Below are 26,267 nucleotides of genomic sequence, written 5' to 3'. Positions count from 1 at the left end.
ATAATATTATTATTATTATTTTTTATTATTATAGCGCCATTTATTCCATGGCGCTTTACATGTGAGGAGGGGTATACATAATAAAAACAGGTACAATAATCTTTAACAATACAAGTCGCAGCTGGTACAGGAGGAGAGAGGACCCTGCCCGCGAGGGCTCACAATCTACAAGGGATGGGTGAGGATACAGTAGGTGAGGATAGAGCTGGTCGTGCAGTGGTTTGGTCGATCGGTGGTTACTGCAGGTTGTAGGCTTGCCGGAAGAGGTGGGTCTTCAGGTTCTTTTTGAAGGTTTCGATGGTAGGTGAGAGTCTAATATGTTGTGGTAGAGAGTTCCAGAGTAGGGGTGCTGCGCAAGAGAAATCTTGTATGGGATTGTGGGAAGAGGACATAGAGGGGAGTAGAGAAGGAGATCCTGTGAAGATCGGAGGTTGCGTGCAGGAAAGTACCGGGAGACGAGGTCACACATGTATGGAAGAGACAGGTTGTGGATGGCTTTGTATGTCATGGTTAGGCTTTTGTACTGGAGTCTCTGGGTAATGGGGAGCCAGTGAAGGGATTGACAGAGGGGAGAGGCCGGGGAATAGTGGGGGGACAGGTGGATTAGTCGGGCAGCTGAATTTAGAATAGATTGGAGGGGTGCGAGAGTGTTCGAGGGGAGGCCACAGAGCAGGAGGTTACAGTAGTCGAGGCAGGAGATGATGAGGGCATGGACTAGTGTTTTTGCAGATTCTTGGTTTAGGAATGTACGGATCCGTGAAATATTTTTGAGTTGAAGGCGGCAGGAAGTGGAAAGGGCTTGGATATGCGGTTTGAAGGATAGATCAGTGTCGAGTATTACCCCGAGACAGCGAGCTTGTGGGACTGGGGAGAGTGGGCAGCCGTTTACTGTAATGGATAGGTTCGTTGGGGGGGTCGCGTGAGATGGGGGAAAGACGATGAATTCTGTTTTGTCCATGATCAGTTTTAGAAATCTAGCGGAGAAGAAGGATGAAATAGCGGATAGACATTGAGGGATTCTAGTTAGTAGGGTGGTGATATCTGGTCCAGAGATGTAGATCTGTGTATCATCAGCATAGAGATGATACTGAAAACCGTGTGCCAGGCCAAAAGTGTAAATGGAGAAGAGCAGGGGCCCTAGAACTGAACCTTGCGGGACTCCGACAGATAGGGGGCGAGGTGAGGAGGTGGTGTGTGAATGGGAGACACTGAATGATCGGTCAGTTAGGTATGACAAGATCCAGGATAGGGCCAAGTCTGTGATGCCAAAGGATGAGAGGGTCTGTAATAATAGGGAATGGTCCACTGTGTCAAAGGCAGAGGACAGGTCCAGGAGGAGGAGGATAGAGTAGTGTCGCTAGCTCTTGGCGGTTACTAGGTCATTGGTGACCTTAGTTAGGGCAGTTTCAGTGGAGTGTTGTGACCGGAAGCCTGATTGTAAGCGGTCGAAGAGGGAGCATGAAGATAGATGGGAGGACAGTTCAAGATGGACGTGTTGTTCCAGAAGTTTTGAGGCATAGGGGAGAAGTGATATAGGGCGATAGCTAGATACAGAGGATGGGTCAAGAGAGTGCTAATACCATAACACCGTGTGTGGGGGGAATGTACTGTGGGGACATCATACTGTGTGGCGAAAATGTACTATTGGAACATCATAATGTGTGTGGGTGAATGTACAGTGGGGGCAGCATATAGTTTGTGGGGGAATGTACTGTGGGGACATCATACTGTGTGGGGGCAATGTGCTGTGGGGACATTATACTGTGTGTGGAGGAATGTACTGTGGGGACATCATACTGTGTGGGGGCAATGTACTGTGGGGAAACCATACTGTGTGTGAGGGGGATTGTACTGAGGGGACATCATACTGTGTGTGAGGAGGATTGTACTGAGGGGACATCGTACCGTGTGTGAGGGGGATTGTACTGAGGGGACATCATACTGTGTGTGAGGGATTGTACTGAGGGGACATCGTACTGTGTGTGAGGGGGCTGGTACTGAGGGGACATCTGTTGTGAAATTGGATTCTGGGCTCCCCCGGTGGCCACTGGTGGAATTGAACTTGTGTTCATCATCCTCTCTGTTCACCTGTTCCCATCAGGATGTGGGAGTCTCTATATAACCTTGCTCCTCTGTCAGTTTCATGCCGGTCAACAATGTAATCAGAAGCCTTTCTTTGCATGTTCCTGCTACTAGACAACTCCCAGCTAAGTTGGACTTTCGTCCTTGTTTGTTTTTGCATTTTGTTCCAGTTCACAGCTGCTGTTTCGTTACTGTGTCTGGAAAGCTCTTGTGATCTGAAATTGCCACTCTGGTGTTATGAGTTAATACTAGAGTCTTAAAGTAATTTCTGGATGGTGTTTTGATAGGGTTTTCAGCTGACCATGAAAGTGCCCTTTCTGTCTTCCTGCTATCTAGTAAGCGGACCTCGATTTTGCTAAACCTATTTTCATACTACGTTTGTCATTTCATCTAAAATCACCGCCAATATATGTGGGGGCCTCTGTCTGCCTTTTGGGGAAATTTTTCTAGAGGTGAGCCAGGACTGTATTTTCCTCTGCTAGGATTAGTTAGTCCTCCGGCTGGCGCTGGGCGTCTAGGGATAAAACGCAGGCTACGCTACCCGGCTACTGTTAATTGTGCGGCAGGCTTAGTTCATGGTCAGTTTAGATTCCATCTTCCAAGAGCTAGTTCTTATATATGCTGGGCTATGTTCTCTAGCCATTGAGAATCATGACAGTTTGACCGGCCAAAAAGGGTTAAATTATTGGCTGAGAAAGGAGAGAAAAAAGAAGTCTGCTGAAAATTTTTTTTTTTTTTTTTTCTCTAGTTCTGAGTGTGCTCATAATTGAATCACTTGCTAGTCTGCCTATACTGCAGCCTTCCTCTCTTTCTCTCCTTCTAATCCTTGAATGGCTCTGTGTTCACCTGTTTGAAATGGATCTTCAGAGTGTAGCTACAGGTTTGAATAATCTCGCCACGAAGGTACAAAATTTGCAAGATTTTGTTGTTCATGCACCTATGTCTGAACCTAGAATTCCTTTGCCTGAATTTTTTTCAGGGAATAGATCTTGCTTTCAAAATTTTAAAAATAATTGCAAATTGTTTTTGTCCCTGAAGTCTCGCTCTGCCGGAGATCCTGCACAGCAGGTCAGGATTGTAATTTCCTTGCTCCGGGGCGACCCTCAAGATTGGGCTTTTGCATTGACACCAGGGGATCCTGCGTTGCTCAATGTGGATGCGTTTTTTCTGGCCTTGGGGTTGCTTTATGAGGAACCTCATTTAGAGCTTCAGGCGGAAAAAGCTTTGATGTCCCTATCTCAGGGGCAAGATGAAGCTGAAATATACTGCCAAAAATTCCGTAAATGGTCTGTGCTTACTCAGTGGAATGAGTGCGCCCTGGCGGCGATTTTCAGAGAAGGTCTCTCTGATGCCATTAAGGATGTTATGGTGGGGTTCCCTGTGCCTGCGGGTCTGAATGAGTCCATGACAATGGCTATTCAGATCGATAGGCGTCTGCGGGAGCGCAAACCTGTGCACCATTTGGCGGTGTCTACTGAGAAGACGCCAGAAAATATGCAATGTGATAGAATTCTGTCCAGAAGCGAGCGGCAGAATTTTAGACGAAAAAATGGGTTGTGCTTCTATTGTGGTGATTCAACTCATGTTATATCAGCATGCTCTAAGCGTACTAAGAAGCTTGACAAGTCTGTTTCAATTAGCACTTTACAGTCTAAGTTTATTCTATCTGTGACCCTGATTTGTTCTTTATCATCTATTACCGCGGACGCCTATGTCGACTCTGGCGCCGCTTTGAGTCTTATGGATTGGTCCTTTGCCAAACGCTGTGGGTATGATTTGGAGCCTTTGGAAGCTCCTATACCTCTGAAGGGGATTGACTCCACCCCATTGGCTAGTAATAAACCACAATACTGGACACAAGTAACTATGCGTATTAATCCGGATCACCAGGAGATTATTCGCTTTCTGGTGCTGTATAATCTACATGATGTTTTGGTGCTAGGATTGCCATGGCTGCAATCTCATAACCCAGTCCTCGACTGGAAAGCTATGTCTGTGTTAAGCTGGGGATGTAAAGGGACTCATGGGGACGTACCTTTGGTTTCCATTTCATCATCTATTCCCTCTGAGATTCCTGAATTCTTGTCTGACTATCGTGACGTTTTTGAAGAACCCAAGCTTGGTTCACTACCTCCGCACCGGGAGTGCGATTGTGCCATAGATTTGATTCCGGGTAGTAAATACCCTAAGGGTCGTTTATTTAATCTGTCTGTGCCTGAACACGCTGCTATGCGAGAATATATAAAGGAGTCCTTGGAAAAGGGACATATTCGTCCTTCGTCATCTCCCTTAGGAGCCGGTTTTTTCTTTGTGTCTAAGAAAGATGGCTCTTTGAGGCCGTGTATTGATTATCGGCTTTTGAATAAAATCACGGTTAAATATCAATATCCGTTACCACTGCTGACTGATTTGTTTGCTCGTATAAAGGGGGCCAAGTGGTTCTCTAAGATTGATCTCCGTGGGGCGTATAATTTGGTGCGAATCAAGCAGGGGGATGAGTGGAAAACCGCATTTAATACGCCCGAGGGCCACTTTGAGTATTTGGTGATGCCTTTTGGTCTTTCAAATGCCCCTTCAGTCTTCCAGTCCTTTATGCATGACATTTTCCGCGATTATTTGGATAAATTTATGATTGTGTATCTGGATGATATTCTGATTTTTTCGGATGACTGGGACTCTCATGTCCAGCAGGTCAGGAGGGTTTTTCAGGTTTTGCGGTCTAATTCCTTGTGTGTGAAGGGTTCTAAGTGCGTTTTTGGGGTTCAAAAGATTTCCTTCTTGGGATACATTTTTTCCCCCTCTTCCATCGAGATGGATCCTGTCAAGGTTCAGGCTATTTGTGATTGGACGCAACCCTCTTCTCTTAAGAGTCTTCAGAAATTTTTGGGCTTTGCTAACTTTTATCGTCGATTTATTGCTGGTTTTTCTGATGTTGTTAAACCATTGAGTGATTTGACTAAGAAGGGTGCTGATGTTGCTGATTGGTCCCCTGATGCTGTGGAGGCCTTTCGGGAGCTTAAGCGCCGCTTTTCTTCCGCCCCTGTGTTGCGTCAGCCTGATGTTGCTCTTCCTTTTCAGGTTGAGGTCGACGCTTCTGAAATCGGAGCTGGGGCGGTGTTGTCGCAGAGAAGTTCCGACTGCCCCGTGATGAGACCTTGTGCTTTTTTTTCCCGTAAATTTTCGCCCGCCGAGCGGAATTATGATATTGGGAATCGGGAGCTTTTGGCCATGAAGTGGGCTTTTGAGGAGTGGCGTCACTGGCTTGAGGGGGCCAGACATCAGGTGGTGGTATTGACTGACCACAAAAATTTAATTTACCTTGAGTCTGCCAGGCGCCTGAATCCTAGACAGGCGCGCTGGTCGTTGTTTTTCTCTCGGTTTAATTTTGTGGTGTCATACCTACCGGGTTCTAAGAATGTTAAGGCGGATGCCCTTTCTAGGAGTTTTGAGCCTGACTCCCCTGGTAATTCTGAGCCCACAGGTATCCTTAAGGATGGAGTGATATTGTCTGCCGTTTCTCCAGACCTGCGGCGGGCCTTGCAGGAGTTTCAGGCGGATAGACCGGATCGTTGCCCACCTGGTAGACTGTTTGTTCCTGATGATTGGACCAGTAGAGTCATCTCTGAGGTTCATTCTTCTGCGTTGGAAGGTCATCCTGGAATCTTTGGTACCAGGGATTTGGTGGCAAGGTCCTTCTGGTGGCCTTGATTATCGGCTTTTGAATAAAATCACGGTTAAATATCAATATCCGTTACCACTGCTGACTGATTTGTTTGCTCGTATAAAGGGGGCCAAGTGGTTCTCTAAGATTGATCTCCGTGGGGCGTATAATTTGGTGCGAATCAAGCAGGGGGATGAGTGGAAAACCGCATTTAATACGCCCGAGGGCCACTTTGAGTATTTGGTGATGCCTTTTGGTCTTTCAAATGCCCCTTCAGTCTTCCAGTCCTTTATGCATGACATTTTCCGCGATTATTTGGATAAATTTATGATTGTGTATCTGGATGATATTCTGATTTTTTCGGATGACTGGGACTCTCATGTCCAGCAGGTCAGGAGGGTTTTTCAGGTTTTGCGGTCTAATTCCTTGTGTGTGAAGGGTTCTAAGTGCGTTTTTGGGGTTCAAAAGATTTCCTTCTTGGGATACATTTTTTCCCCCTCTTCCATCGAGATGGATCCTGTCAAGGTTCAGGCTATTTGTGATTGGACGCAACCCTCTTCTCTTAAGAGTCTTCAGAAATTTTTGGGCTTTGCTAACTTTTATCGTCGATTTATTGCTGGTTTTTCTGATATTGTTAAACCATTGAGTGATTTGACTAAGAAGGGTGCTGATGTTGCTGATTGGTCCCCTGATGCTGTGGAGGCCTTTCGGGAGCTTAAGCGCCGCTTTTCTTCCGCCCCTGTGTTGCGTCAGCCTGATGTTGCTCTTCCTTTTCAGGTTGAGGTCGACGCTTCTGAAATCGGAGCTGGGGCGGTGTTGTCGCAGAGAAGTTCCGACTGCCCCGTGATGAGACCTTGTGCTTTTTTTTCCCGTAAATTTTCGCCCGCCGAGCGGAATTATGATATTGGGAATCGGGAGCTTTTGGCCATGAAGTGGGCTTTTGAGGAGTGGCGTCACTGGCTTGAGGGGGCCAGACATCAGGTGGTGGTATTGACTGACCACAAAAATTTAATTTACCTTGAGTCTGCCAGGCGCCTGAATCCTAGACAGGCGCGCTGGTCGTTGTTTTTCTCTCGGTTTAATTTTGTGGTGTCATACCTACCGGGTTCTAAGAATGTTAAGGCGGATGCCCTTTCTAGGAGTTTTGAGCCTGACTCCCCTGGTAATTCTGAGCCCACAGGTATCCTTAAGGATGGAGTGATATTGTCTGCCGTTTCTCCAGACCTGCGGCGGGCCTTGCAGGAGTTTCAGGCGGATAGACCGGATCGTTGCCCACCTGGTAGACTGTTTGTTCCTGATGATTGGACCAGTAGAGTCATCTCTGAGGTTCATTCTTCTGCGTTGGCAGGTCATCCTGGAATCTTTGGTACCAGGGATTTGGTGGCAAGGTCCTTCTGGTGGCGTTCCCTGTCACGAGATGTGCGAGGCTTTGTGCAGTCTTGTGACGTTTGTGCTCGGGCCAAGCCTTGTTGTTCTCGGGCTAGTGGATTGTTGTTGCCCTTGCCTATTCCGAAGAGGCCTTGGACGCACATCTCGATGGATTTTATTTCGGATCTGCCTGTTTCTCAGAAGATGTCTGTCATCTGGGTGGTGTGTGACCGTTTCTCTAAGATGGTCCATTTGGTTCCCTTGCCTAAGTTGCCTTCTTCTTCCGAGTTGGTTCCTCTGTTTTTTCAAAATGTTGTTCGTTTGCATGGTATTCCGGAGAATATCGTTTCTGACAGAGGGACCCAATTCGTGTCTAGATTTTGGCGGGCATTCTGTGCTAGGATGGGCATAGATTTGTCTTTTTCGTCTGCTTTCCATCCTCAGACTAATGGCCAGACCGAGCGGACTAATCAGACCTTGGAGACATATTTGAGGTGTTTTGTGTCTGCGGATCAGGATGATTGGGTTGCTTTTTTGCCATTGGCGGAGTTCGCCCTCAATAATCGGGCCAGCTCTGCCACCTTGGTGTCCCCGTTTTTCTGTAATTCGGGGTTTCATCCTCGATTTTCCTCCGGTCAGGTGGAATCTTCGGATTGTCCTGGAGTGGATGCTGTGGTGGAGAGGTTGCATCAGATTTGGGGGCAGGTAGTGGACAATTTGAAGTTGTCCCAGGAGAAGACTCAGCTTTTTGCCAACCGCCGTCGTCGTGTTGGTCCTCGGCTTTGTGTTGGGGACTTGGTGTGGTTGTCTTCTCGTTTTGTCCCTATGAGGGTTTCTTCTCCTAAGTTTAAGCCTCGGTTCATCGGCCCGTACAAGATATTGGAGATTCTTAACCCTGTGTCCTTCCGTTTGGACCTCCCTGCATCTTTTTCTATTCATAATGTTTTTCATCGGTCATTATTGCGCAGGTATGAGGTACCGGTTGTGCCTTCCGTTGAGCCTCCTGCTCCGGTGTTGGTTGAGGGTGAGTTGGAGTACGTTGTGGAAAAGATCTTAGACTCCCGTGTTTCCAGACGGAAACTCCAGTATCTGGTCAAATGGAAGGGATACGGTCAGGAGGATAATTCTTGGGTGACTGCCTCTGATGTTCATGCCTCCGATCTTGTCCGTGCCTTTCATAGGGCTCATCCTGATCGCCCTGGTGGTTCTGGTGAGGGTTCGGTGCCCCCTCCTTGAGGGGGGGGTACTGTTGTGAAATTGGATTCTGGGCTCCCCCGGTGGCCACTGGTGGAATTGAACTTGTGTTCATCATCCTCTCTGTTCACCTGTTCCCATCAGGATGTGGGAGTCTCTATATAACCTTGCTCCTCTGTCAGTTTCATGCCGGTCAACAATGTAATCAGAAGCCTTTCTTTGCATGTTCCTGCTACTAGACAACTCCCAGCTAAGTTGGACTTTCGTCCTTGTTTGTTTTTGCATTTTGTTCCAGTTCACAGCTGCTGTTTCGTTACTGTGTCTGGAAAGCTCTTGTGATCTGAAATTGCCACTCTGGTGTTATGAGTTAATACTAGAGTCTTAAAGTAATTTCTGGATGGTGTTTTGATAGGGTTTTCAGCTGACCATGAAAGTGCCCTTTCTGTCTTCCTGCTATCTAGTAAGCGGACCTCGATTTTGCTAAACCTATTTTCATACTACGTTTGTCATTTCATCTAAAATCACCGCCAATATATGTGGGGGCCTCTGTCTGCCTTTTGGGGAAATTTTTCTAGAGGTGAGCCAGGACTGTATTTTCCTCTGCTAGGATTAGTTAGTCCTCCGGCTGGCGCTGGGCGTCTAGGGATAAAACGCAGGCTACGCTACCCGGCTACTGTTAATTGTGCGGCAGGTTTAGTTCATGGTCAGTTTAGATTCCATCTTCCAAGAGCTAGTTCTTATATATGCTGGGCTATGTTCTCTAGCCATTGAGAATCATGACAGACATCATACCGTGTGGGAGGGGGATTGTACTGAGGGGACATCATACTGTGTGTGAGGAGGATTGTACTGAGGGGGCATCAAACTGTGTGTCAGAGGGATTGTACTGAGGGGACATAATACTGTGTGTGAGGGGGATTGTACTGTGGGGACATCATACTATGTGAGAAGGGGATTGTACTGAGGGGACATCATACTGTGTGAGGAGGATTGTACTGAGGGGGCATCAAACTGTGTGTCAGAGGGATTGTACTGAGGGGACATAATACTGTGTGTGAGGGGGATTGTACTGTGGGGACATCATACTATGTGAGAAGGGGATTGTACTGAGGGGACATCATACTGTGTGAGGAGGATTGTACTGAGGGTACATCATACTGTGTGTGAGGAGGGTTGTGCTGAGGAGACATCATACTGTGCATGAGGGGAATTGTACTGAGGGGACATCATACTGTGTATGAGGAGGATTGTACTGTGGGGACACAATACTATGTGTGAGGGGGATTGTACTGAGGGGACATCATACTGTGTGTGAGGGGGATTGTACTGAGGGGACATCATACTGTGTGTGAGGGGGATTGTACTGAGGGGACATCATACTGTATGTGAGGGGGATTGAACTGAGGGGGCATCATACTGTGTGTGAGGGGGATTGTACTGAGGGGGCATCATACTGTGTGTGAGGGGGACTGTACTGAGGGGACATCATACTGTGTGTGAGGGGGATTGTACTGAGCGGTCATCATACTGTGTGAGGGGGATTGTACTGAGGGGACATCATACTGTGTGTGAGGGGGATTGTACTGAGGAGACATCATACTGTGTGTGAGGGGGATTGTACTGAGGGGACATCGTACTGTGTGTGAGGGGGATTGTACTGAGGGGACATCTTACTGTGTGTGAGGGAGATTGTACTTAGGGGGCATCAAACTGTGCGTGAGAGGGATTGTACTGAGGGGACATAATACTGTGTGTGGGGGGATTGTACTGAGGGGACATCATACTGTGTGTGAGGGAGATTGTACTGAGGGGACATCATACTGTGTGTGAGGGGAATTGTACTGAGGGGACATCATACTGTGTGAGGGGGATTGTACTGTGGGAACATCATACTGTGTGTGCGGGGATTGTACTGTGGGGACATCATACTGTGTGTGAGGGATTGTACTGAGGGGACATCATACTGTGTGTGAGGGGGCTGGTACTGAGGGGACATCATACCGTGTGTAAGGGGGATTGTACTGAGGGGACATCATACTGTGTGTGAGGAGGATTGTACTGAGGGGGCATCAAACTGTGCGTGAGAGGGATTGTACTGAGGGGACATAATGCTGTGTGTGGGGGTATTGTACTGAGGGGACATAATACTGTGTGTGAGGGAGATTGTACTGAGGGGACATCATACTGTGTGTGAGGGGAATTGTACTGAGGGGACATCATACTGTGTGAGGGGGATTGTACTGTGGGAACATCATACCGTGTGTGGGGGGATTGTACTGTGGGGACATCATACTGTGTGTGAAGGGGATTGTACTGAGGGGACATCATACTGTGTGTGTGAGGGGAATGTACTGTGGGGACATCATACCGTGTGTGAGGGGGATTGTACTGAGGGGACATCATACCGTGTGTGAGGGGGATTGTACTGAGGGGACATCATACTGTATGTGAGGGGGATTGAACTGAGGGGGAATCATACTGTGTGTGAGGGGGATTGTACTGAGGGGGCATCATACTGTGTGTGTGAGGGGGACTGTACTGAGGGGACATCATACTGTGTGTGAGGGGGATTGTACTGAGCGGTCATCATACTGTGTGAGGGGGATTGTACTGAGGGGACATCATACTCTGTGTGAGGGGGATTGCACTGAGGAGACATCATACTGTGTGTGAGGGGGATTGTACTGAGGGGACATCGTACTGTGTGTGAGGGGGATTGTACTGAGGGGACATCTTACTGTGTGTGAGGGAGATTGTACTTAGGGGGCATCAAACTGTGCGTGAGAGGGATTGTACTGAGGGGACATAATACTGTGTGTGGGGGGATTGTACTGAGGGGACATCATACTGTGTGTGAGGGAGATTGTACTGAGGGGACATCATTACTGTGTGTGAGGGGAATTGTACTGAGGGGACATCATACTGTGTGAGGGGGATTGTACTGTGGGAACATCATACTGTGTGTGCGGGGATTGTACTGTGGGGACATCATACTGTGTGTGAGGGATTGTACTGAGGGGACATCATACTGTGTGTGAGGGGGCTGGTACTGAGGGGACATCATACCGTGTGTAAGGGGGATTGTACTGAGGGGACATCATACTGTGTGTGAGGAGGATTGTACTGAGGGGGCATCAAACTGTGCGTGAGAGGGATTGTACTGACGGGACATAATACTGTGTGTGGGGGTATTGTACTGAGGGGACATCATACTGTGTGTGAGGGAGATTGTACTGAGGGGACATCATACTGTGTGTGAGGGGAATTGTACTGAGGGGACATCATACTGTGTGAGGGGGATTGTACTGTGGGAACATCATACCGTGTGTGGGGGGATTGTACTGTGGGGACATCATACTGTGTGTGAAGGGGATTGTACTGAGGGGACATCATACTGTGTGTGTGAGGGGAATGTACTGTGGGGACATCATACTGTGTGTGAGGGGGATTGTACTGTGGGGACATCATACCGTGTGTGAGGGGGATTGTACTGAGGGGACATCATACCGTGTGTGAGGGGGATTGTACTGAGGGGACATCATACCGTGTGTGAGGGGGATTGTACTTTAGGGGACATCATACTGTGTGTGAGGAGGATTGTACTGTGGGGATATCATACTGTGTGTGAGGGGGATTGTACTGATGGGACATCATACTGTGTGTGAGGGGGATTGCACTGTGGGGACATCTTACTGTGTGTGAGGGAGATTGTACTGAGGGGATATCATACTGTGTATGAGGGGGATTGAACTGAGGGGGCATCATACTGTGTGTAAGGGGGATTGTACTGAGGGGACATCATACTGTCTGTGAGGGGGATTGTACTGTGGGGACATCTTACTGTGTGTGAGGGGGATTGTACTGAGGGGGCATCATACTGTGTGAGGAGGATTATACTGAGGGGACATCATACCGTGTGAGGAGGATTGTACTGAGGGGACATCATACTGTGTGTGAGGGGGATTGTACTGAGGGGACATCATACCATGTGTTACCATGTGTGGGGAGATTGTACTGTTAGGACATCATACCGTGTGTGAGGGGGATTGTACTTTAGGGGACATCATACCGTGTGTGAGGAGGATTGTACTGTGGGGATATCATACTGTGTGTGAGGGGGATTGTACTGATGGGACATCATACTGTGTGTGAGGGGGATTGCACTGTGGGGACATCATACCGTGTGTGAAGGGGATTGTACTGAGGGGACATCATACTGTGTGTGAAGGATTGTACTGAGGGGATATCATACCAATATGTGAGGGTGATTGTACTGAGGGGACATCATACTCTGTGTGAGGGGGATTGTACTGTGGGGACATCATACTGTGTGTGAGGGATTGTACTGAGGGGACATCATACTGTGTGTGAGGAGGATTGTACTGAGGGGACATCATACCGTGTGTGAAGGGGATTGTACTGAGGGGACATAATACCGTGTGTGAGGGGGATTGTACTGAGGGGACATCATACTGTGTGTGAGGGGGATTGTACTGAGGGGACATCATACTGTGTGTGAGGGGGATTGTACTGAGGGGACATCATACTGTGTGTGAGGAGGATTGTACTGCGGGGATATCATACTGTGTGTGAGGGGGATTGTACTGATGGGACATCATACTGTGTGTGAGGGGGATTGCACTGTGGGGACATCATACCGTGTGTGAAGGGGATTGTACTGAGGGGACATCATACTGTGTGTGAAGGATTGTACTGAGGGGATATCATACCAATATGTGAGGGTGATTGTACTGAGGGGACATCATACTCTGTGTGAGGGGGATTGTACTGTGGGGACATCATACTGTGTGTGAGGGATTGTACTGAGGGGACATCATACTGTGTGTGAGGAGGATTGTACTGAGGGGACATCATACCGTGTGTGAAGGGGATTGTACTGAGGGGACATAATACCGTGTGTGAGGGGGATTGTACTGAGGGGACATCATACTGTGTGTGAGGGGGATTGTACTGAGGGGACATCATACTGTGTGTGAGGGGGATTGTACTGAGGGGACATCATACTGTGTGTGAGGAGGATTGTACTGCGGGGATATCATACTGTGTGTGAGGGGGATTGTACTGATGGGACATCATACTGTGTGTGAGGGGGATTGCACTGTGGGGACATCATACCGTGTGTGAAGGGGATTGTACTGAGGGGATATCATACCATGTGTGAGGGTGATTGTACTGAGGGGACATCATACTCTGTGTGAGGGGGATTGTACTGAGGGGACATCATACTGTGTGAGGAAGATTGTGCTGAGGGGACATCATACTGTGTATGTGAGGAGGATAGTACTGAGGGGGCATCATACTATGTGTGAGGGGGATTGTATTGAGGGGACATCATACTGTGTGTGAGGGGGATTGTACTGAGGGGACATCATACTGTGTGAGGAGGATTGTACTGAGGGGACATCATACTGTGTGTGAGGGGGATTGTACAGAGGGGACATCATACTGTGTGTGAGGGGGATTGTACTGAGGGGACATCATACTGTGTGTGAAGGGGATTGTACTGAGGGGACATCATACCGTGTGTGAGGGGGATTGTACTTTAGGGGACATCATACCGTGTGTGAGGAGGATTGTACTGTGGGGACATCATACTGTGTGTGAGGGGGCTGGTACTGAGGGGACATCATACTGTGTGTGAGGGGGATTGTACTGAGGGGACATCATACTGTGTGAGGGGGATTGTACTGATGGGACATCATACTGTGTGTGAGGGGGATTGCACTGTGGGGACATCATACCGTGTGTGAAGGGGATTGTACTGAGGGGACATCATACTGTGTGTGAAGGATTGTACTGAGGGGATATCATACCAATATGTGAGGGTGATTGTACTGAGGGGACATCATACTCTGTGTGAGGGGGATTGTACTGTGGGGACATCATACTGTGTGTGAGGAGGATTGTACTGAGGGGACATCATACCGTGTGTGAAGGGGATTGTACTGAGGGGACATCATACCGTGTGTGAGGGGGATTGTACTGAGGGGACATCATACTGTGTGTGAGGGGGATTGTACTGAGGGGACATCATACTGTGTGTGAGGGGGATTGTACTGAGGGGACATCATACTGTGTGTGAGGAGGATTGTACTGCGGGGATATCATACTGTGTGTGAGGGGGATTGTACTGAGACATCATACTGTGTGTGAGGGGAATTGTACTGAGGGGACATCATACTGTGTGTGAGGGGGATTGTACTGAGGGGACATCATACTGTATGTGAGGGGGATTGTACTGAGGGGACATCATACTGTGTGTGTGTGAGGGGGATTGTACTGAGGGGGCATCATACTATGTGTGAGGGGGATTGTACTGAGGGGGCATCATACCGTGTGTGAGGGGGATTGTACTGAGGGGGCATCATATTGTATGTGTGAGGGGGATTGTACTGAGGGGACATCATACTGTGTGTGAGGGGGATTGTTCTATGGAGACATCATACTGTGTGCGAGGGGGAATGTACTGAGGGGACATTGTACTGTGTGTGAGGGGGATTGTACTGAGGGGACATCATACTGTGTGTGAGGAATGTACTGTGGGGATATCATACTGTGTGTGGTGGAGTTTCATGATTTAGGGTGTGAGCCCCCTCTTCAGTTATAAAGATGGAAAATGACTGTGGCCCACCTGTTACACAGTGCAGTGCAGCACAGGTAACCATAGAGTGACTTTTCCCACACAGGGTTATGCAGGGTATGATGCCCTTCAGTTCTTCGGTGGAATTTCAGGGGTTACAGGGCCAGCCGCCACTAGCAGTGACATGTTTGTGTGCACGGTTTCCACAGGGACCTGGCATTGTCCCCGGCCTCCCCTGCAGAGAACAGTGTGGCCACTGAGAGTGTCGTGAGTGTATAGGGTGCCATGATGACGACCGCCTCACCGGGGCGGCGCAGATCGGCAGAGGCATGTCTGATCCCGTCTGGGAACATCAATATTGTTTTTATTGGCTTCTGCGGCTCTCTCCATTAATTTCTATTGGAAAGAATATGGAGACAGGTGCTCAGGAATTTGTCAGAGGTCCTATGGAGAGGAATGGAGACAGCCGCACATGTGCAACCCCCACAGTCTCACCCAGGGCCCTGTCATTGGAGCAGAGGCGCAATTTAAGACAATCATAATAATCCAGTTGGGACATCCCCTAAATCTGATGAAAATTAGTGGTCACACCCACTTCCAATAAGCCACACCCCTATATGTTTCCAGCTGTTGATAATTATTGATACAGAGTCTACAAATCCTTCCCAAAGCGTGAACGAGCTGCTGTGCTCCCCATCCTGACCACCAGAGGGCAGTGTGGCTCCATCCCCAACTCTTCTCACTGGGGGAAAATTACAGAAAATTGGTGGTTGGAGGCAGCTGAAGCCTCTGCTGATTGGGCCGAGGTTGATACAATCAAGGTCTATAGGAAAGCTCAGCAGCCGGATGTGTCTCCAGTGTACAATACCGCACACACGTTAACAGGACACTGACCACATGCTGCACACACGTCACCCGGACACTGACCACATACTGCACACATGTCACCCGGACACTGACCACATACCGCACACACGATAACAGGACACTGACCACATGCTGCACACACGTCACCCGGACACTGACCACATACTGCACACATGTCACCCGGACACTGACCACATACCGCACACACGATAACAGGACACTGACCACATGCTGCACACACGTCACCCGGACACTGACCACATACTGTACACGTCACCCGGACACTGACCACATACCGCACACATGTCACCCGGACACTGACCCTATACCACACACATGTCACCCGGTCATTAACCACATACCGCACACACGTCACCATGCACTGACCACATACCGCACACATGTCACCATGCGCTGACCACATACCGCACACAGGTCACCATGCACTGACCACATACCGCACACGTCACCATGCACTGACCACATACCGCACACATGTCACCATGCACTGACCACATACCGCACACATGTCACCATGCACTGACCACATACCGCACACATGTCACCATGCTCTGACCACATACCGCACACGTCACCATGCACTGACCACATACTGCACATGTCACCCGGACACTGACCACATACCGCACACATGTCACCATACACTGACCATTTACCGCACATTCAAATAAATAAGGCAGCACACTGCGGCGCTAAAACATGAAAACATGAAACATGAAAATTAAACTGCATTACTGCACTAGAAATATGAGAAAATGACAGCGTTTAGCACATAAATTGGCCAATTCATGTGTACCTGCTAGCCACATTAAGGCATCTCTCGTATACCAGGTCCTAAACTTTCCTTTCCTCGCTGAGAATAAACGTCTTCATCTGAATGGGAACCTGTGAATCCTCTTCTTAGACTAACATTCTCTCTCTCTGTGGAGGGGTAATGGACCTGCTGCGATTAAAACACCTGTGGCTAGGAGGCGGAGTGCTCGGTCAGAAGGCTAATGAATACAAATTTCAAAAACATTTTACATACCGCACATGTCACCTGTACACTGACCACATACCGCACACATGTCACCCGGACACTGACCACATACCGCACACACGTCACCCGGTCACTGACCACATACCGCACACACGTCACCATACACTGACCACATACCGCACATGTCACCCAGACACTGACCACATACCGCACACACGTCACCCGGTCACTGACCACATACCGCACACACGTCACCATACACTGACCACATACCGCACATGTCACCCAGACACTGACCACATACCGCACACACGTCACCCGGTCACTGACCACATACTGCACACATGTCACCGTACACTGACCCGATACCACACACACGTCACCATGCACTGACCACATAACGCACACACATCACCATGCACTGACCACATACCACACACGTCACCCGGACACTGACCACATACCGCACACACGTCACCGTACAGTCACCACATACTGGACATGTGTCAACCGGACACTGACCCGATACCGCACACACGTCACCATGCACTGACCACATAGCGCACACACATCACCTTGCACTGACCACATACCACACACGTCACCCGGACACTGACCACATACCACACACACATCACCCGGACACTGACCACATACCACTGTGCTGACTGACCTGTGCATCTCCGCACAGTCCACAAAACAGAATGATAGATTAATCAGTCGTGGTGAAGGAATGTGGAGGTGGTGGCATGTGGACGTGTGGTGATACACCATGATGAGATCCCGCATTGAGAGTACTCCAGATGTTGATGTCTCTCTAAAACAAATGATCATGCTGCCAAAGTGACATAACTGCAAACCATGAAGGCCATGAAAGACCAGAAATGTCCTATTCTTTTCTGAGAGAAGCACTTTCTTTCATCAGCGTCTCACAGAATTAAGGAGTTTGTAGTAGTGTGAGGCCTATGTGGGAAGAGCGATCTCTTTAGGCTCATGTCTACGTCTTTATAAATGAGATAAACATGCTAGATACAATTGTGAAAAGAATATTACTAAGTGACTGAAAAACTATTTATATATATGTTTATTAAAGTAAAATAAATGTTCAGGTAAACTAGAGCAAGATATAAAATATAGGTGAGGAAAGATGAAGAACTCCTCCTTCTTGCCAACATACAGATTAGCATAACTAGGGGTGAACCTGGTGCCCATCGCAGTACCCCACATTTGAAGATAGAATCCCCCTCAGTAGTTATGAGACAAGATGAATATTATAATACTACGTCTTTCTCTGATCATTTGTGATCTGATCTTTAGGAAAACCGACGAGCATTCATTAACTTTTTTTTCGGCCCGCTTCTTTCCACCATTGTAAGGTTGTGATATTTTCTCTCCTCAGATCATCAGCCCAGTCCTGTCCAATGCAAAGAACCATCAGAACTGGCCGCACGTGGTGTCCCAGGATGTCATGCGTCACGTTAATAACCTGAAGAGCTGCACCTTTGTCATGACGGGCCAGGTTCGGGGGAAGACGCTGCTGCCCTTACCTTCAGGGTCTGAGAAGATGGAGTACATTGACTGCGACAGTGAGAAGCAGTAAGTACAGGCTCCGGTAACTCCTCCAGCATTGCAGCATTCATAGGGGTAGATTATATCCACGTACTGTGCAGTTTCACCACTTTTAATGAGGGATCAAAGTGAGTTCAATTTTTGTGCTACAGGAGAGGTGATGATTTGGTGATCTCTGGGGGTCTTATCGAAAGTATACCCCTCTAATCCCCAGAATGAGGCCCTGAAATGATCCTTTACAATGTAGCAGAGCGGCACATTCCCGAGTTTGGAACAACCACTTTAAGTGATGGCCTATTACTAGCATATATAATCGCCACATCCCGGCCCCGGGTAATGGCAGCGTGTTCTGGCTTTTACGGGGCCATTGATCTGATTTCTCTTGATCCACCTACTCCGCTCCTCATAAAAGAGGATTATCGACGTGTTGTAAATCAAAAGGGCGAATTTGGGAGAGATGCCAGGAACGGCGGGAATGTAAGAGGCCGAGCGGGAACATGTACAGCAGTGCCAGGACCTGGGTTTATGCCACCGAGAAGCATGTGAAATAAGTAGGAGAGCAGCACGGAGTATTTCAGGAGGGCAGTATGCTGGAGTGCTGGTGACCTCCACCACATTCATGATGTAATTTGTGTCCCCTTCAGCGACAACCTTGACAAGACGGTCGTCCACGCCATCGAGTCGGCCATCATTCAGTGGAGCCATCAGGTTCGAGGGGTGTTGAAGAGAGAATCCTCCGAGCAGCTGTTACTGGGGAAGAACCCGAACCCCAACGTGGAGCTCGACTTCTGGAAAAACCGGTGCGAGATTCCCGACAAGAGACTGCAATTTACACACAATATTTTATAAATCATTACTATTTTTTTTTTGCTTTTAGTATTGACTGTTTTTTGATATTTGCTACAGACTTGCCGATCTGGAATGTATCTACAATCAGCTGAAGACCAGCAAGGTGCGCAAGATGGCCGAGCTGCTGGAGAGGGTGGAGAGCAGCTACTTCCCGGCCTTTAAAGCCTTGTTCCGGGACGTAGTAGCAGGTACCGGTGCATATATGTATAGACCTATATGACACATGAGCTATAGTGTATCCATATCCATAAACATCCCGCTATCACAGGAGCGGAGGTGGTCACCCCACATTTCCCGCTATCACAGGAGCGGAGGTGGTAACTGCACATGTCCCTCTAACACAGGAGCGGAGGTGGTAACCGCGCATGTCCCGCTATCACAGGAGTAGAGGTGGTAACTGCACATGTCCCGCTATCACAGGAGCAGAGGTGGTGATCCCGCATATCCCCCTATCACAGGAGCAGAGGTGGTCACCGCACATGTCCCGCTATCACAGAAGCGAAGGTGGTAACCTTGCATGTCCTGCTATCATAGGAGCAGAGGTGGTAACTGCACATGTCCCGCTATCACAGGAGCAGAGGTGGTGATCGTGCACGTCCTGCTATCACAGGAGCGGAGGTGGTGATCGCGCAAGTCCCGCTATCCCATAAGCGGAAGCAGTGACTGTGCTTGTCCCACTATCACAGGAGCGGAGGACGGGGCCATGCACGTCCCCCTATCACAGGAGCGGAGGTGGTGACCGCACATGTCTGCAGAGGTGGTAACCGCGCATGTCCTCCTATCACGGGGTGGAGGTTGTGACTGTGCATGTCCTGCTATCACAGGGGCGGAAGAGTTGTCTGTGCATGTCCTGCTATCACAGGAGCGAAAGATGGGTCAATGCATATCACGCTTTCACATGAGCGGAGGAGGGAACAATGCACGTTCCGCTATCATAGGAGCAGAGAAGGTGACTGTGCATGTCCCACTATCAACAGGAGTGGTGGATGGGACCTTGAATATCCCACTATCACAGAAGCCTAGAAGATGACCGTGCATATCCCGAAATCACAGGAGTGGAGGAGGTGACTGTGCATATCCCGCTATTACAGAAGCGGGGGACGGGACCGTGCATATCCCGCTATCACAGCAGCGGAGAGGGTGATTGTGCATATCCCACTATCACAGGAGTCGAGGGACGTGACCGCGCATATCCCTCTATCACAGGAGTGGATCTTTGGACCGTGCATGTGCCGCGCTCTCCATTCATTTCGATGGCAGCTTCAAATACCCTGTGAGGCTGTGGCCTCTGATACAGCTAGGGGGCTTTGTTTGTTCTCCCTAGAATGTGCATGCAGACGGATGAAGTCCATAGGTGTGCATGAGAGTCACGGATTTCCGTTCCGGGTTTTCCATGTGGCTGAAGGCCACAGGTTTGTGTGTGTGTTTAAAAACCCTGCAGTAAGGGGTATGGGTGTGTCAGGTCGTGGCAGGTGTGCGAGGTGCACGTCAGTGTCAGTCTGGTGTGTGTTGGTCTGCAGAGTGCATGGAGGCACAGGCCAGCAGAGCCAGCACCCAGGGCAGCTGAATAGCCTGGCACCCGCCGTGTACACAGAGATGCAAGTCGTCCATGGTACTGGTCTCGGATGTGGACAGTCCTGTGCCCGGAGGTGGATGTCCTGTGCCCGAAGGAGTCGGATGTGGACAGTCCTGTGCCCGGAGGTGGATGTCCTGTGCCAGAAAGAGGACTAGCATGTGCAACGATTGCAAACAGGTGGATATGGTGCCCGGCTGCTATCCGGAGGATATCCTGAACTGTGTACAACTGTGTGAGTAAAGAGTCTGTAAAGAGACTGTGATACAGCGATGCAGTACACCCACAAGAACTAGTCAGAGGAGGGCTGGTGTGTGTAGTGTCTGCAACATATGAGGCTGTGTGTATGGAGACGTATAGAGACTGAGATGGCGTGCGGTCGCCCAGGGAAACTGGACAAGGGAAGTCTGGCCTGTTTAGGGACCGCAAATCTAAAGCCATGTGATATGTATTGCTTTGAACCGGTGTAAACTGGTAACTGATAATATCCACTGAAGTTATATGCATTTATGTGAACTGGACTTTAATGCTGTGAAGAAACACATTAAAAGAGACTTTTGTGTTTGAATTTGTGGGTCACTGCTTCTTCACTGCGTACGATGCTGCTGCAGCCTTACAACCCCCAAACTCCAGATCAGTAATTTTAGTAACAGGCTTGTTAAGTTTTATGTAAATGAAGCTGCAGAATAGATTTGTGTTGCCGAAATGCCAAGCGCAGACTTCTTACCCCGAATATCTGGCTCCCCTTTCCAGCCCTGTCTGAAGCTCAGGACATCAATCTCTATCTGAAGCCGCTTCAGCGACATTTTGAAGAAATCGAGAGCGTCGAATTCAGCGAGGTGAAACCCGTGATCGTTCCTCTGATGCACGTGCTGTGCCTGGTGTGGGCCCGCTCCAAATACTACAACACCCCCGAGAGGATCATCGTCCTGATGCAAGAGATCTGCAATCTGTTCATCCAGCAGGTGGGTGACAGGTGATGGCGGGAGCGGCAGCTTTATCAGGGACTTCCCCCAAGATCTCTGCTTGCTGTCAGTATTGTGTCATCCTCCTATTCTCTGGTGCAGGCTCGGAGCTACCTAAACCCGGAGGACCTGCTGAAGGGGGACATGGAAGACAGCGCGGGCAGAGTCCAGGAGGTTCTGTCCATTCTGCGCTTTCTTATCAGCACGTTTGAAGGGAGCAGGGAAAAGCTGCCGAGCTTCTTCCAAAACGGGGAGGAAGTGAAGACGTGGGATTTCCCCTCCATACTTGTTTTTGCCCGGCTGGAATGCTTCATGAGGAGACTGGAAACCATCGAGGTGAGGCACTAGGAGAGGCGAGGGGACTGGGCCCTGATCCAGGATCGTAGGTAGCTCCAATCCGGGCAGTTCGAGCCCTTAGGTGCCACATGTATGCATGTAAGCACTATGTATACAGGTGAGCTCCCCCTAGTGGTGACTGTGCACCCACACATAACATCCATGGCTGACGCACAGATTTGGTCTCCGCAGGATTTATTACTCACCGCCGTGGATATGATGAAACTGGAGAAAGTGGAGTTCGGCGGCACTAAAGGGAAAGTTCTGAGCCGGACAGTGGCCGACATGTACGAGGAGTTCCAAGACGTCTACAAAGTGTTCTCCGATAAGACGTACGACTGCCTGGACACCGGGAACAAGGTGAGCGCTGCGTACGTGCACATACACAGAGTAAGGAAACAGCAAGCTTGTTGTCAGACTCCTCCAGCACAGTGGATCCTGCATAGCTGAGTCTGCGGTCAGACCTTGACCACACCCCCAAACCAGACATTTCAATTAAACCAGACCCCTAAGTTTATCACACCCCAAAAGTAACCTGACCTGACCAGACCAGGCCCCTTAACTGATTCAATCAGACTCCAGACAAAGCCCTTAAACTAATCTGACCTCCCAAGAGACTCCTAAATACTTCATACCCTAGACTAGGCACCTATATAAACCAGACCCCACACCAGGCCCATAAATGAACCAAACTCCAGACCAGGCCCATAAATGAATCAGACTCCAGATCATGCCCCTAAATAAACCAGACCAGGCCCCTAAATGAACCAAACTCCCGACCAGGCCCCTAAATGAACCAGACTCAAGACCAGGCCCCTAAATGAACCAGACTCCAGACTAGGCCCCTAAATGAACCAGACCTCAGACCAGTCCCCTAAGTAAATAAGACCCTAGACCAGACCTTTAAATTAATCAGACCCCAGACCATGCCCCTAAATAAATAAGACCCCCAGACCAAGCTCTTAAAATTACTGTGAACCCAGAGCCGACTCCTTTAAACATCAGATCTCATACCAGATGAGTATACAGCCCCTCCCTCAGTGAGCTTAGCTGGGCCTAGAAGTCTCCTCATGGCAGCTTGTGGTCAGGAGACACTGTGCCCCCTATCAGCAGCTTCTCACCCAGCGATCAGCCGCCTGCTCTGCGCTGATGAGGGGCACGAGTCCTGTAACATGACCTGCAGATAGCGGGCTGTCATCTATCACTTCTTGTCTTTTCTTCCCTGTGTGCAGGAATTTGAGGATGACGTCTCAGATTTCAAGTTGAGCATCGAGGAGATGGACCGGAGGCTGGGGACGCTGTTCTGCCTGGCCTTCGCTGATACCTCTAGCCTGGAGCAGACGTTTCGGGTACGCAGCCGCCCCATGGCTCAGGTTCCCGCAGCATTTCCCGTATGCCTATGTAACGGTTTGGGTTTTCCTCGCAGCTGCTGGACATGTTTGGGGGCCTCCTGGACCGGCCTATCATCGCACAGGATGCATTTGATAAGTACCCACTCCTCATCGCCATGTTTGAGGAGGACCTGGATGCCACCAAATCCATCTATGACCAACATATGGTGGAGGTGACGGAACGAGGTCAGTGAGTGTGTCACGTCCCGACACGTGGGATAATGGTTCCTATACAGTAGTGTCGCCTATAGATTGGGCATGGTGAATGTCATTAGCACTGGCTGACAATCACTTCTCCCTCTTCTGTCATGCACATGCACGCTCAGCGGAGGCGAGCATACACGTCTGCAGTGTTAATAAATGCATCCTTCTTGTAGGATACCCTCAGATAAGTAAGAACATGCCGCTCGTCTCCGGGAATCTGAACTGGGCTAAAGAGATGCGAGAGCGGCTGCAGACGCCGTACGGCAACTTCCACCAAATCACACACCCGTGAGTCGCCAACACGTCCGGGGCTTAAAACGGGGCAGCCAATCAGATGACTGCTGCACTTTCCGCACCGCCACATGTGACTTCTCCTATACTATGTGAGTAATCGGACTTATCTCATCAGGTGCATGGAGTCCGAGGAAGGCGGAAGGATGAAGCAGAAGTACCAGGAGATGATGGCGCTTCTGGACCAGTGAGTCGTGTGTCATGTCCACCAGCCGCTCCGCGACTTCTAACCCTTTAAAGGAGTATTCACTTCTCCAAAAACCTCTCCCAATATGTAGTAGGAGTACTAATAATATTAGCAAATACCTCCAATTTGAAATATAGTATGGTTCTTCTGATTCGCTATGTTGCTTACCCCATGTGCAGGGCATTGCAGTAGCTTAGGTATCCATGGTTACAACCACTCATATAGTGACAGTTTGTTGTTAATGGTCATAACCATGGATACCTAAGCTACTGCAATGCCATGCACATGGGGTAAAAAACATAGCTAATCAGAAGAACTACTGTTCTTTTCAAATTGGATCTTTTATCATCCCAAGTGCCACACACATACCCTCCCCATTATGACCTCACATGGGCAGGGTTATGGGGTGCTGTCAGACCTACAGGATTTTATGAAACTCCTCACTGGACGACCGCGGAAATTCGAGATTGACACCACATTTTTATCGGGATTTTATCTTTACTTGGAGACCATGGAGACCAAACACGGCATAGCTGTTGGTGGTTATATGACCCCTATGGATTTGGGGCCTATTGGCAGGGGTTATAGTTACCATAAAATATGTATAGTTTTTTACCTGCTTAGCCCCGGTGCCGAAAATGTATGTCTCAGTAATATCTTACAAATTCCCATATTCCATATGTTCCTTTGGAGACATAACATTTCCCCCTGCAGGAACCCAGTGTCACCTGAATCCAACATGCATTTCTTGTAGACAAAAGGGCATCCACTGTCCTGTTTATGTGTAGGCTGGGTGACCATGGCTATCTCTAAAGGGTGTGGGATATTCCCTTTAATCATCTCCAAACCTAATAAGCCTTTTCCTGTCTCTCTATCTATGCACAATACACATCCTCGTTCAGCCACCTGGGCATAAAGAGGAGAACATGTATTTTAATTAAGCTGGTTCACATCTCTTTGTACACTGCCATTTTACATAGCGGCAGCTTTAGATTGCTAGCTCCTATTTCCTTACTGCGAATGGGAGAAGGAAGGAGGAAAAGGGGTTTGGGATCAGGTCCTCTGTTACTCTTATTCACTGGTGTCTTATTTTTCCTGGGATTTGCCCAGCCCGCGGACCCCAGAAATCGTCCGTGGATTCCAGAGGTTGCACCAGGGATGTCCCGCTCCTGCCTTACATGCCATCTCTTGGCACAGTTTATCACATATCACATTGGTTCTCTACAAAGTGCAGCCGCTTCCTTCGGAGACTCGTGCGAAGTCTGATGCCTGATGGAAAAGCTGCGCTAATTGGGCTCCGAGCAGAGAGTAGAAATCTTAATTACTGCTCCACATCAATGGCCGACACCAACGCCAATAACTGCAGCCCCCCGCACTCCCCAAAATACAGATCTATAGCGGGACTAGGAGGAAAAGACTATCTATCCATTATCTATCTATTATTTGCAGTATCTATTTTATAGCATCTATTTATCTCACTTGAATTTACCTCATTGCCCCCCACACAGGTTTATGCTCCCTCAGTGCACTCCCTACAGTTTGATGCCACTTAGTGCCCCTCACATATTATGTCCCCTCAGTGCTCCCACACAGTATACTGTCCCCTCAGTGCTCCCATACAGTATAATGTCCCCTCAGTGCTCCCACACAGTATGATGTCCCCTCAGTGCTCCCACACAGTATACTGTCACCTCAGTGCTCCCACACAGTATACTGTCCCCTCAGTGCTCCCACACAGTATACTGTCCCGCTCAGTGCTCCCACACAGTATACTGTCCCCCCAGAGCTCCCACACAGTATGATATCCCGTCTGTGCTCCCACACAGTATGATGTCCCCTCAGTGCTCCCACACAGTATAATGTCCCCTCAGTGCTCCCACACACAGTATAAAACCCCCTCAGTGCCCCAGGCAGTATGATCTCCCCTCAGTGCCCCTACACACAGTATGAAGCCCCCTCAGTGCCCCCACGCAATATGATGTCCCCTCAGTGCCTCCACAGAGTAAAATGTCCCGTCAGTGCCTCCCACACACAGTATGATGTCCCCTCTGTGCCCCCATACAATTCGATGTTCCCCCAGGGCCATACACACAGTATGATGTCCCCTCAGTGCATTCCACATAGTATGA

At 49.1% G+C, this 26,267-nt stretch overlaps 1 protein-coding gene across 2 annotated transcripts in view; it reads left to right on the top strand.

Moving 5' to 3' along the window:
* The window catches only part of DNAH9 (dynein axonemal heavy chain 9), a 188,418-nt gene that overhangs the window by 8,340 nt on the left and 153,811 nt on the right, over positions 1-26,267 (top strand). For both annotated transcript variants that reach the window (XM_077254615.1, XM_077254614.1), the window contains 10 exons: positions 18,173-18,369; positions 18,987-19,142; positions 19,249-19,379; positions 21,518-21,729; positions 21,832-22,065; positions 22,258-22,425; positions 23,298-23,414; positions 23,492-23,642; positions 23,834-23,948; positions 24,070-24,138. In XM_077254615.1, coding sequence (XP_077110730.1) covers positions 18,242-18,369; positions 18,987-19,142; positions 19,249-19,379; positions 21,518-21,729; positions 21,832-22,065; positions 22,258-22,425; positions 23,298-23,414; positions 23,492-23,642; positions 23,834-23,948; positions 24,070-24,138 — 1,481 coding nt within the window. In that variant the 5' untranslated portion in view covers positions 18,173-18,241. The remainder of the gene's footprint in view (positions 1-18,172; positions 18,370-18,986; positions 19,143-19,248; positions 19,380-21,517; positions 21,730-21,831; positions 22,066-22,257; positions 22,426-23,297; positions 23,415-23,491; positions 23,643-23,833; positions 23,949-24,069; positions 24,139-26,267) is intronic.

This window comes from Ranitomeya variabilis, chromosome 4 (genome assembly GCF_051348905.1).
Source record: "Ranitomeya variabilis isolate aRanVar5 chromosome 4, aRanVar5.hap1, whole genome shotgun sequence".
NCBI lineage: Eukaryota > Metazoa > Chordata > Amphibia > Anura > Dendrobatidae > Ranitomeya > Ranitomeya variabilis.
This window is presented reverse-complemented; position numbering and strand designations above follow the sequence as displayed.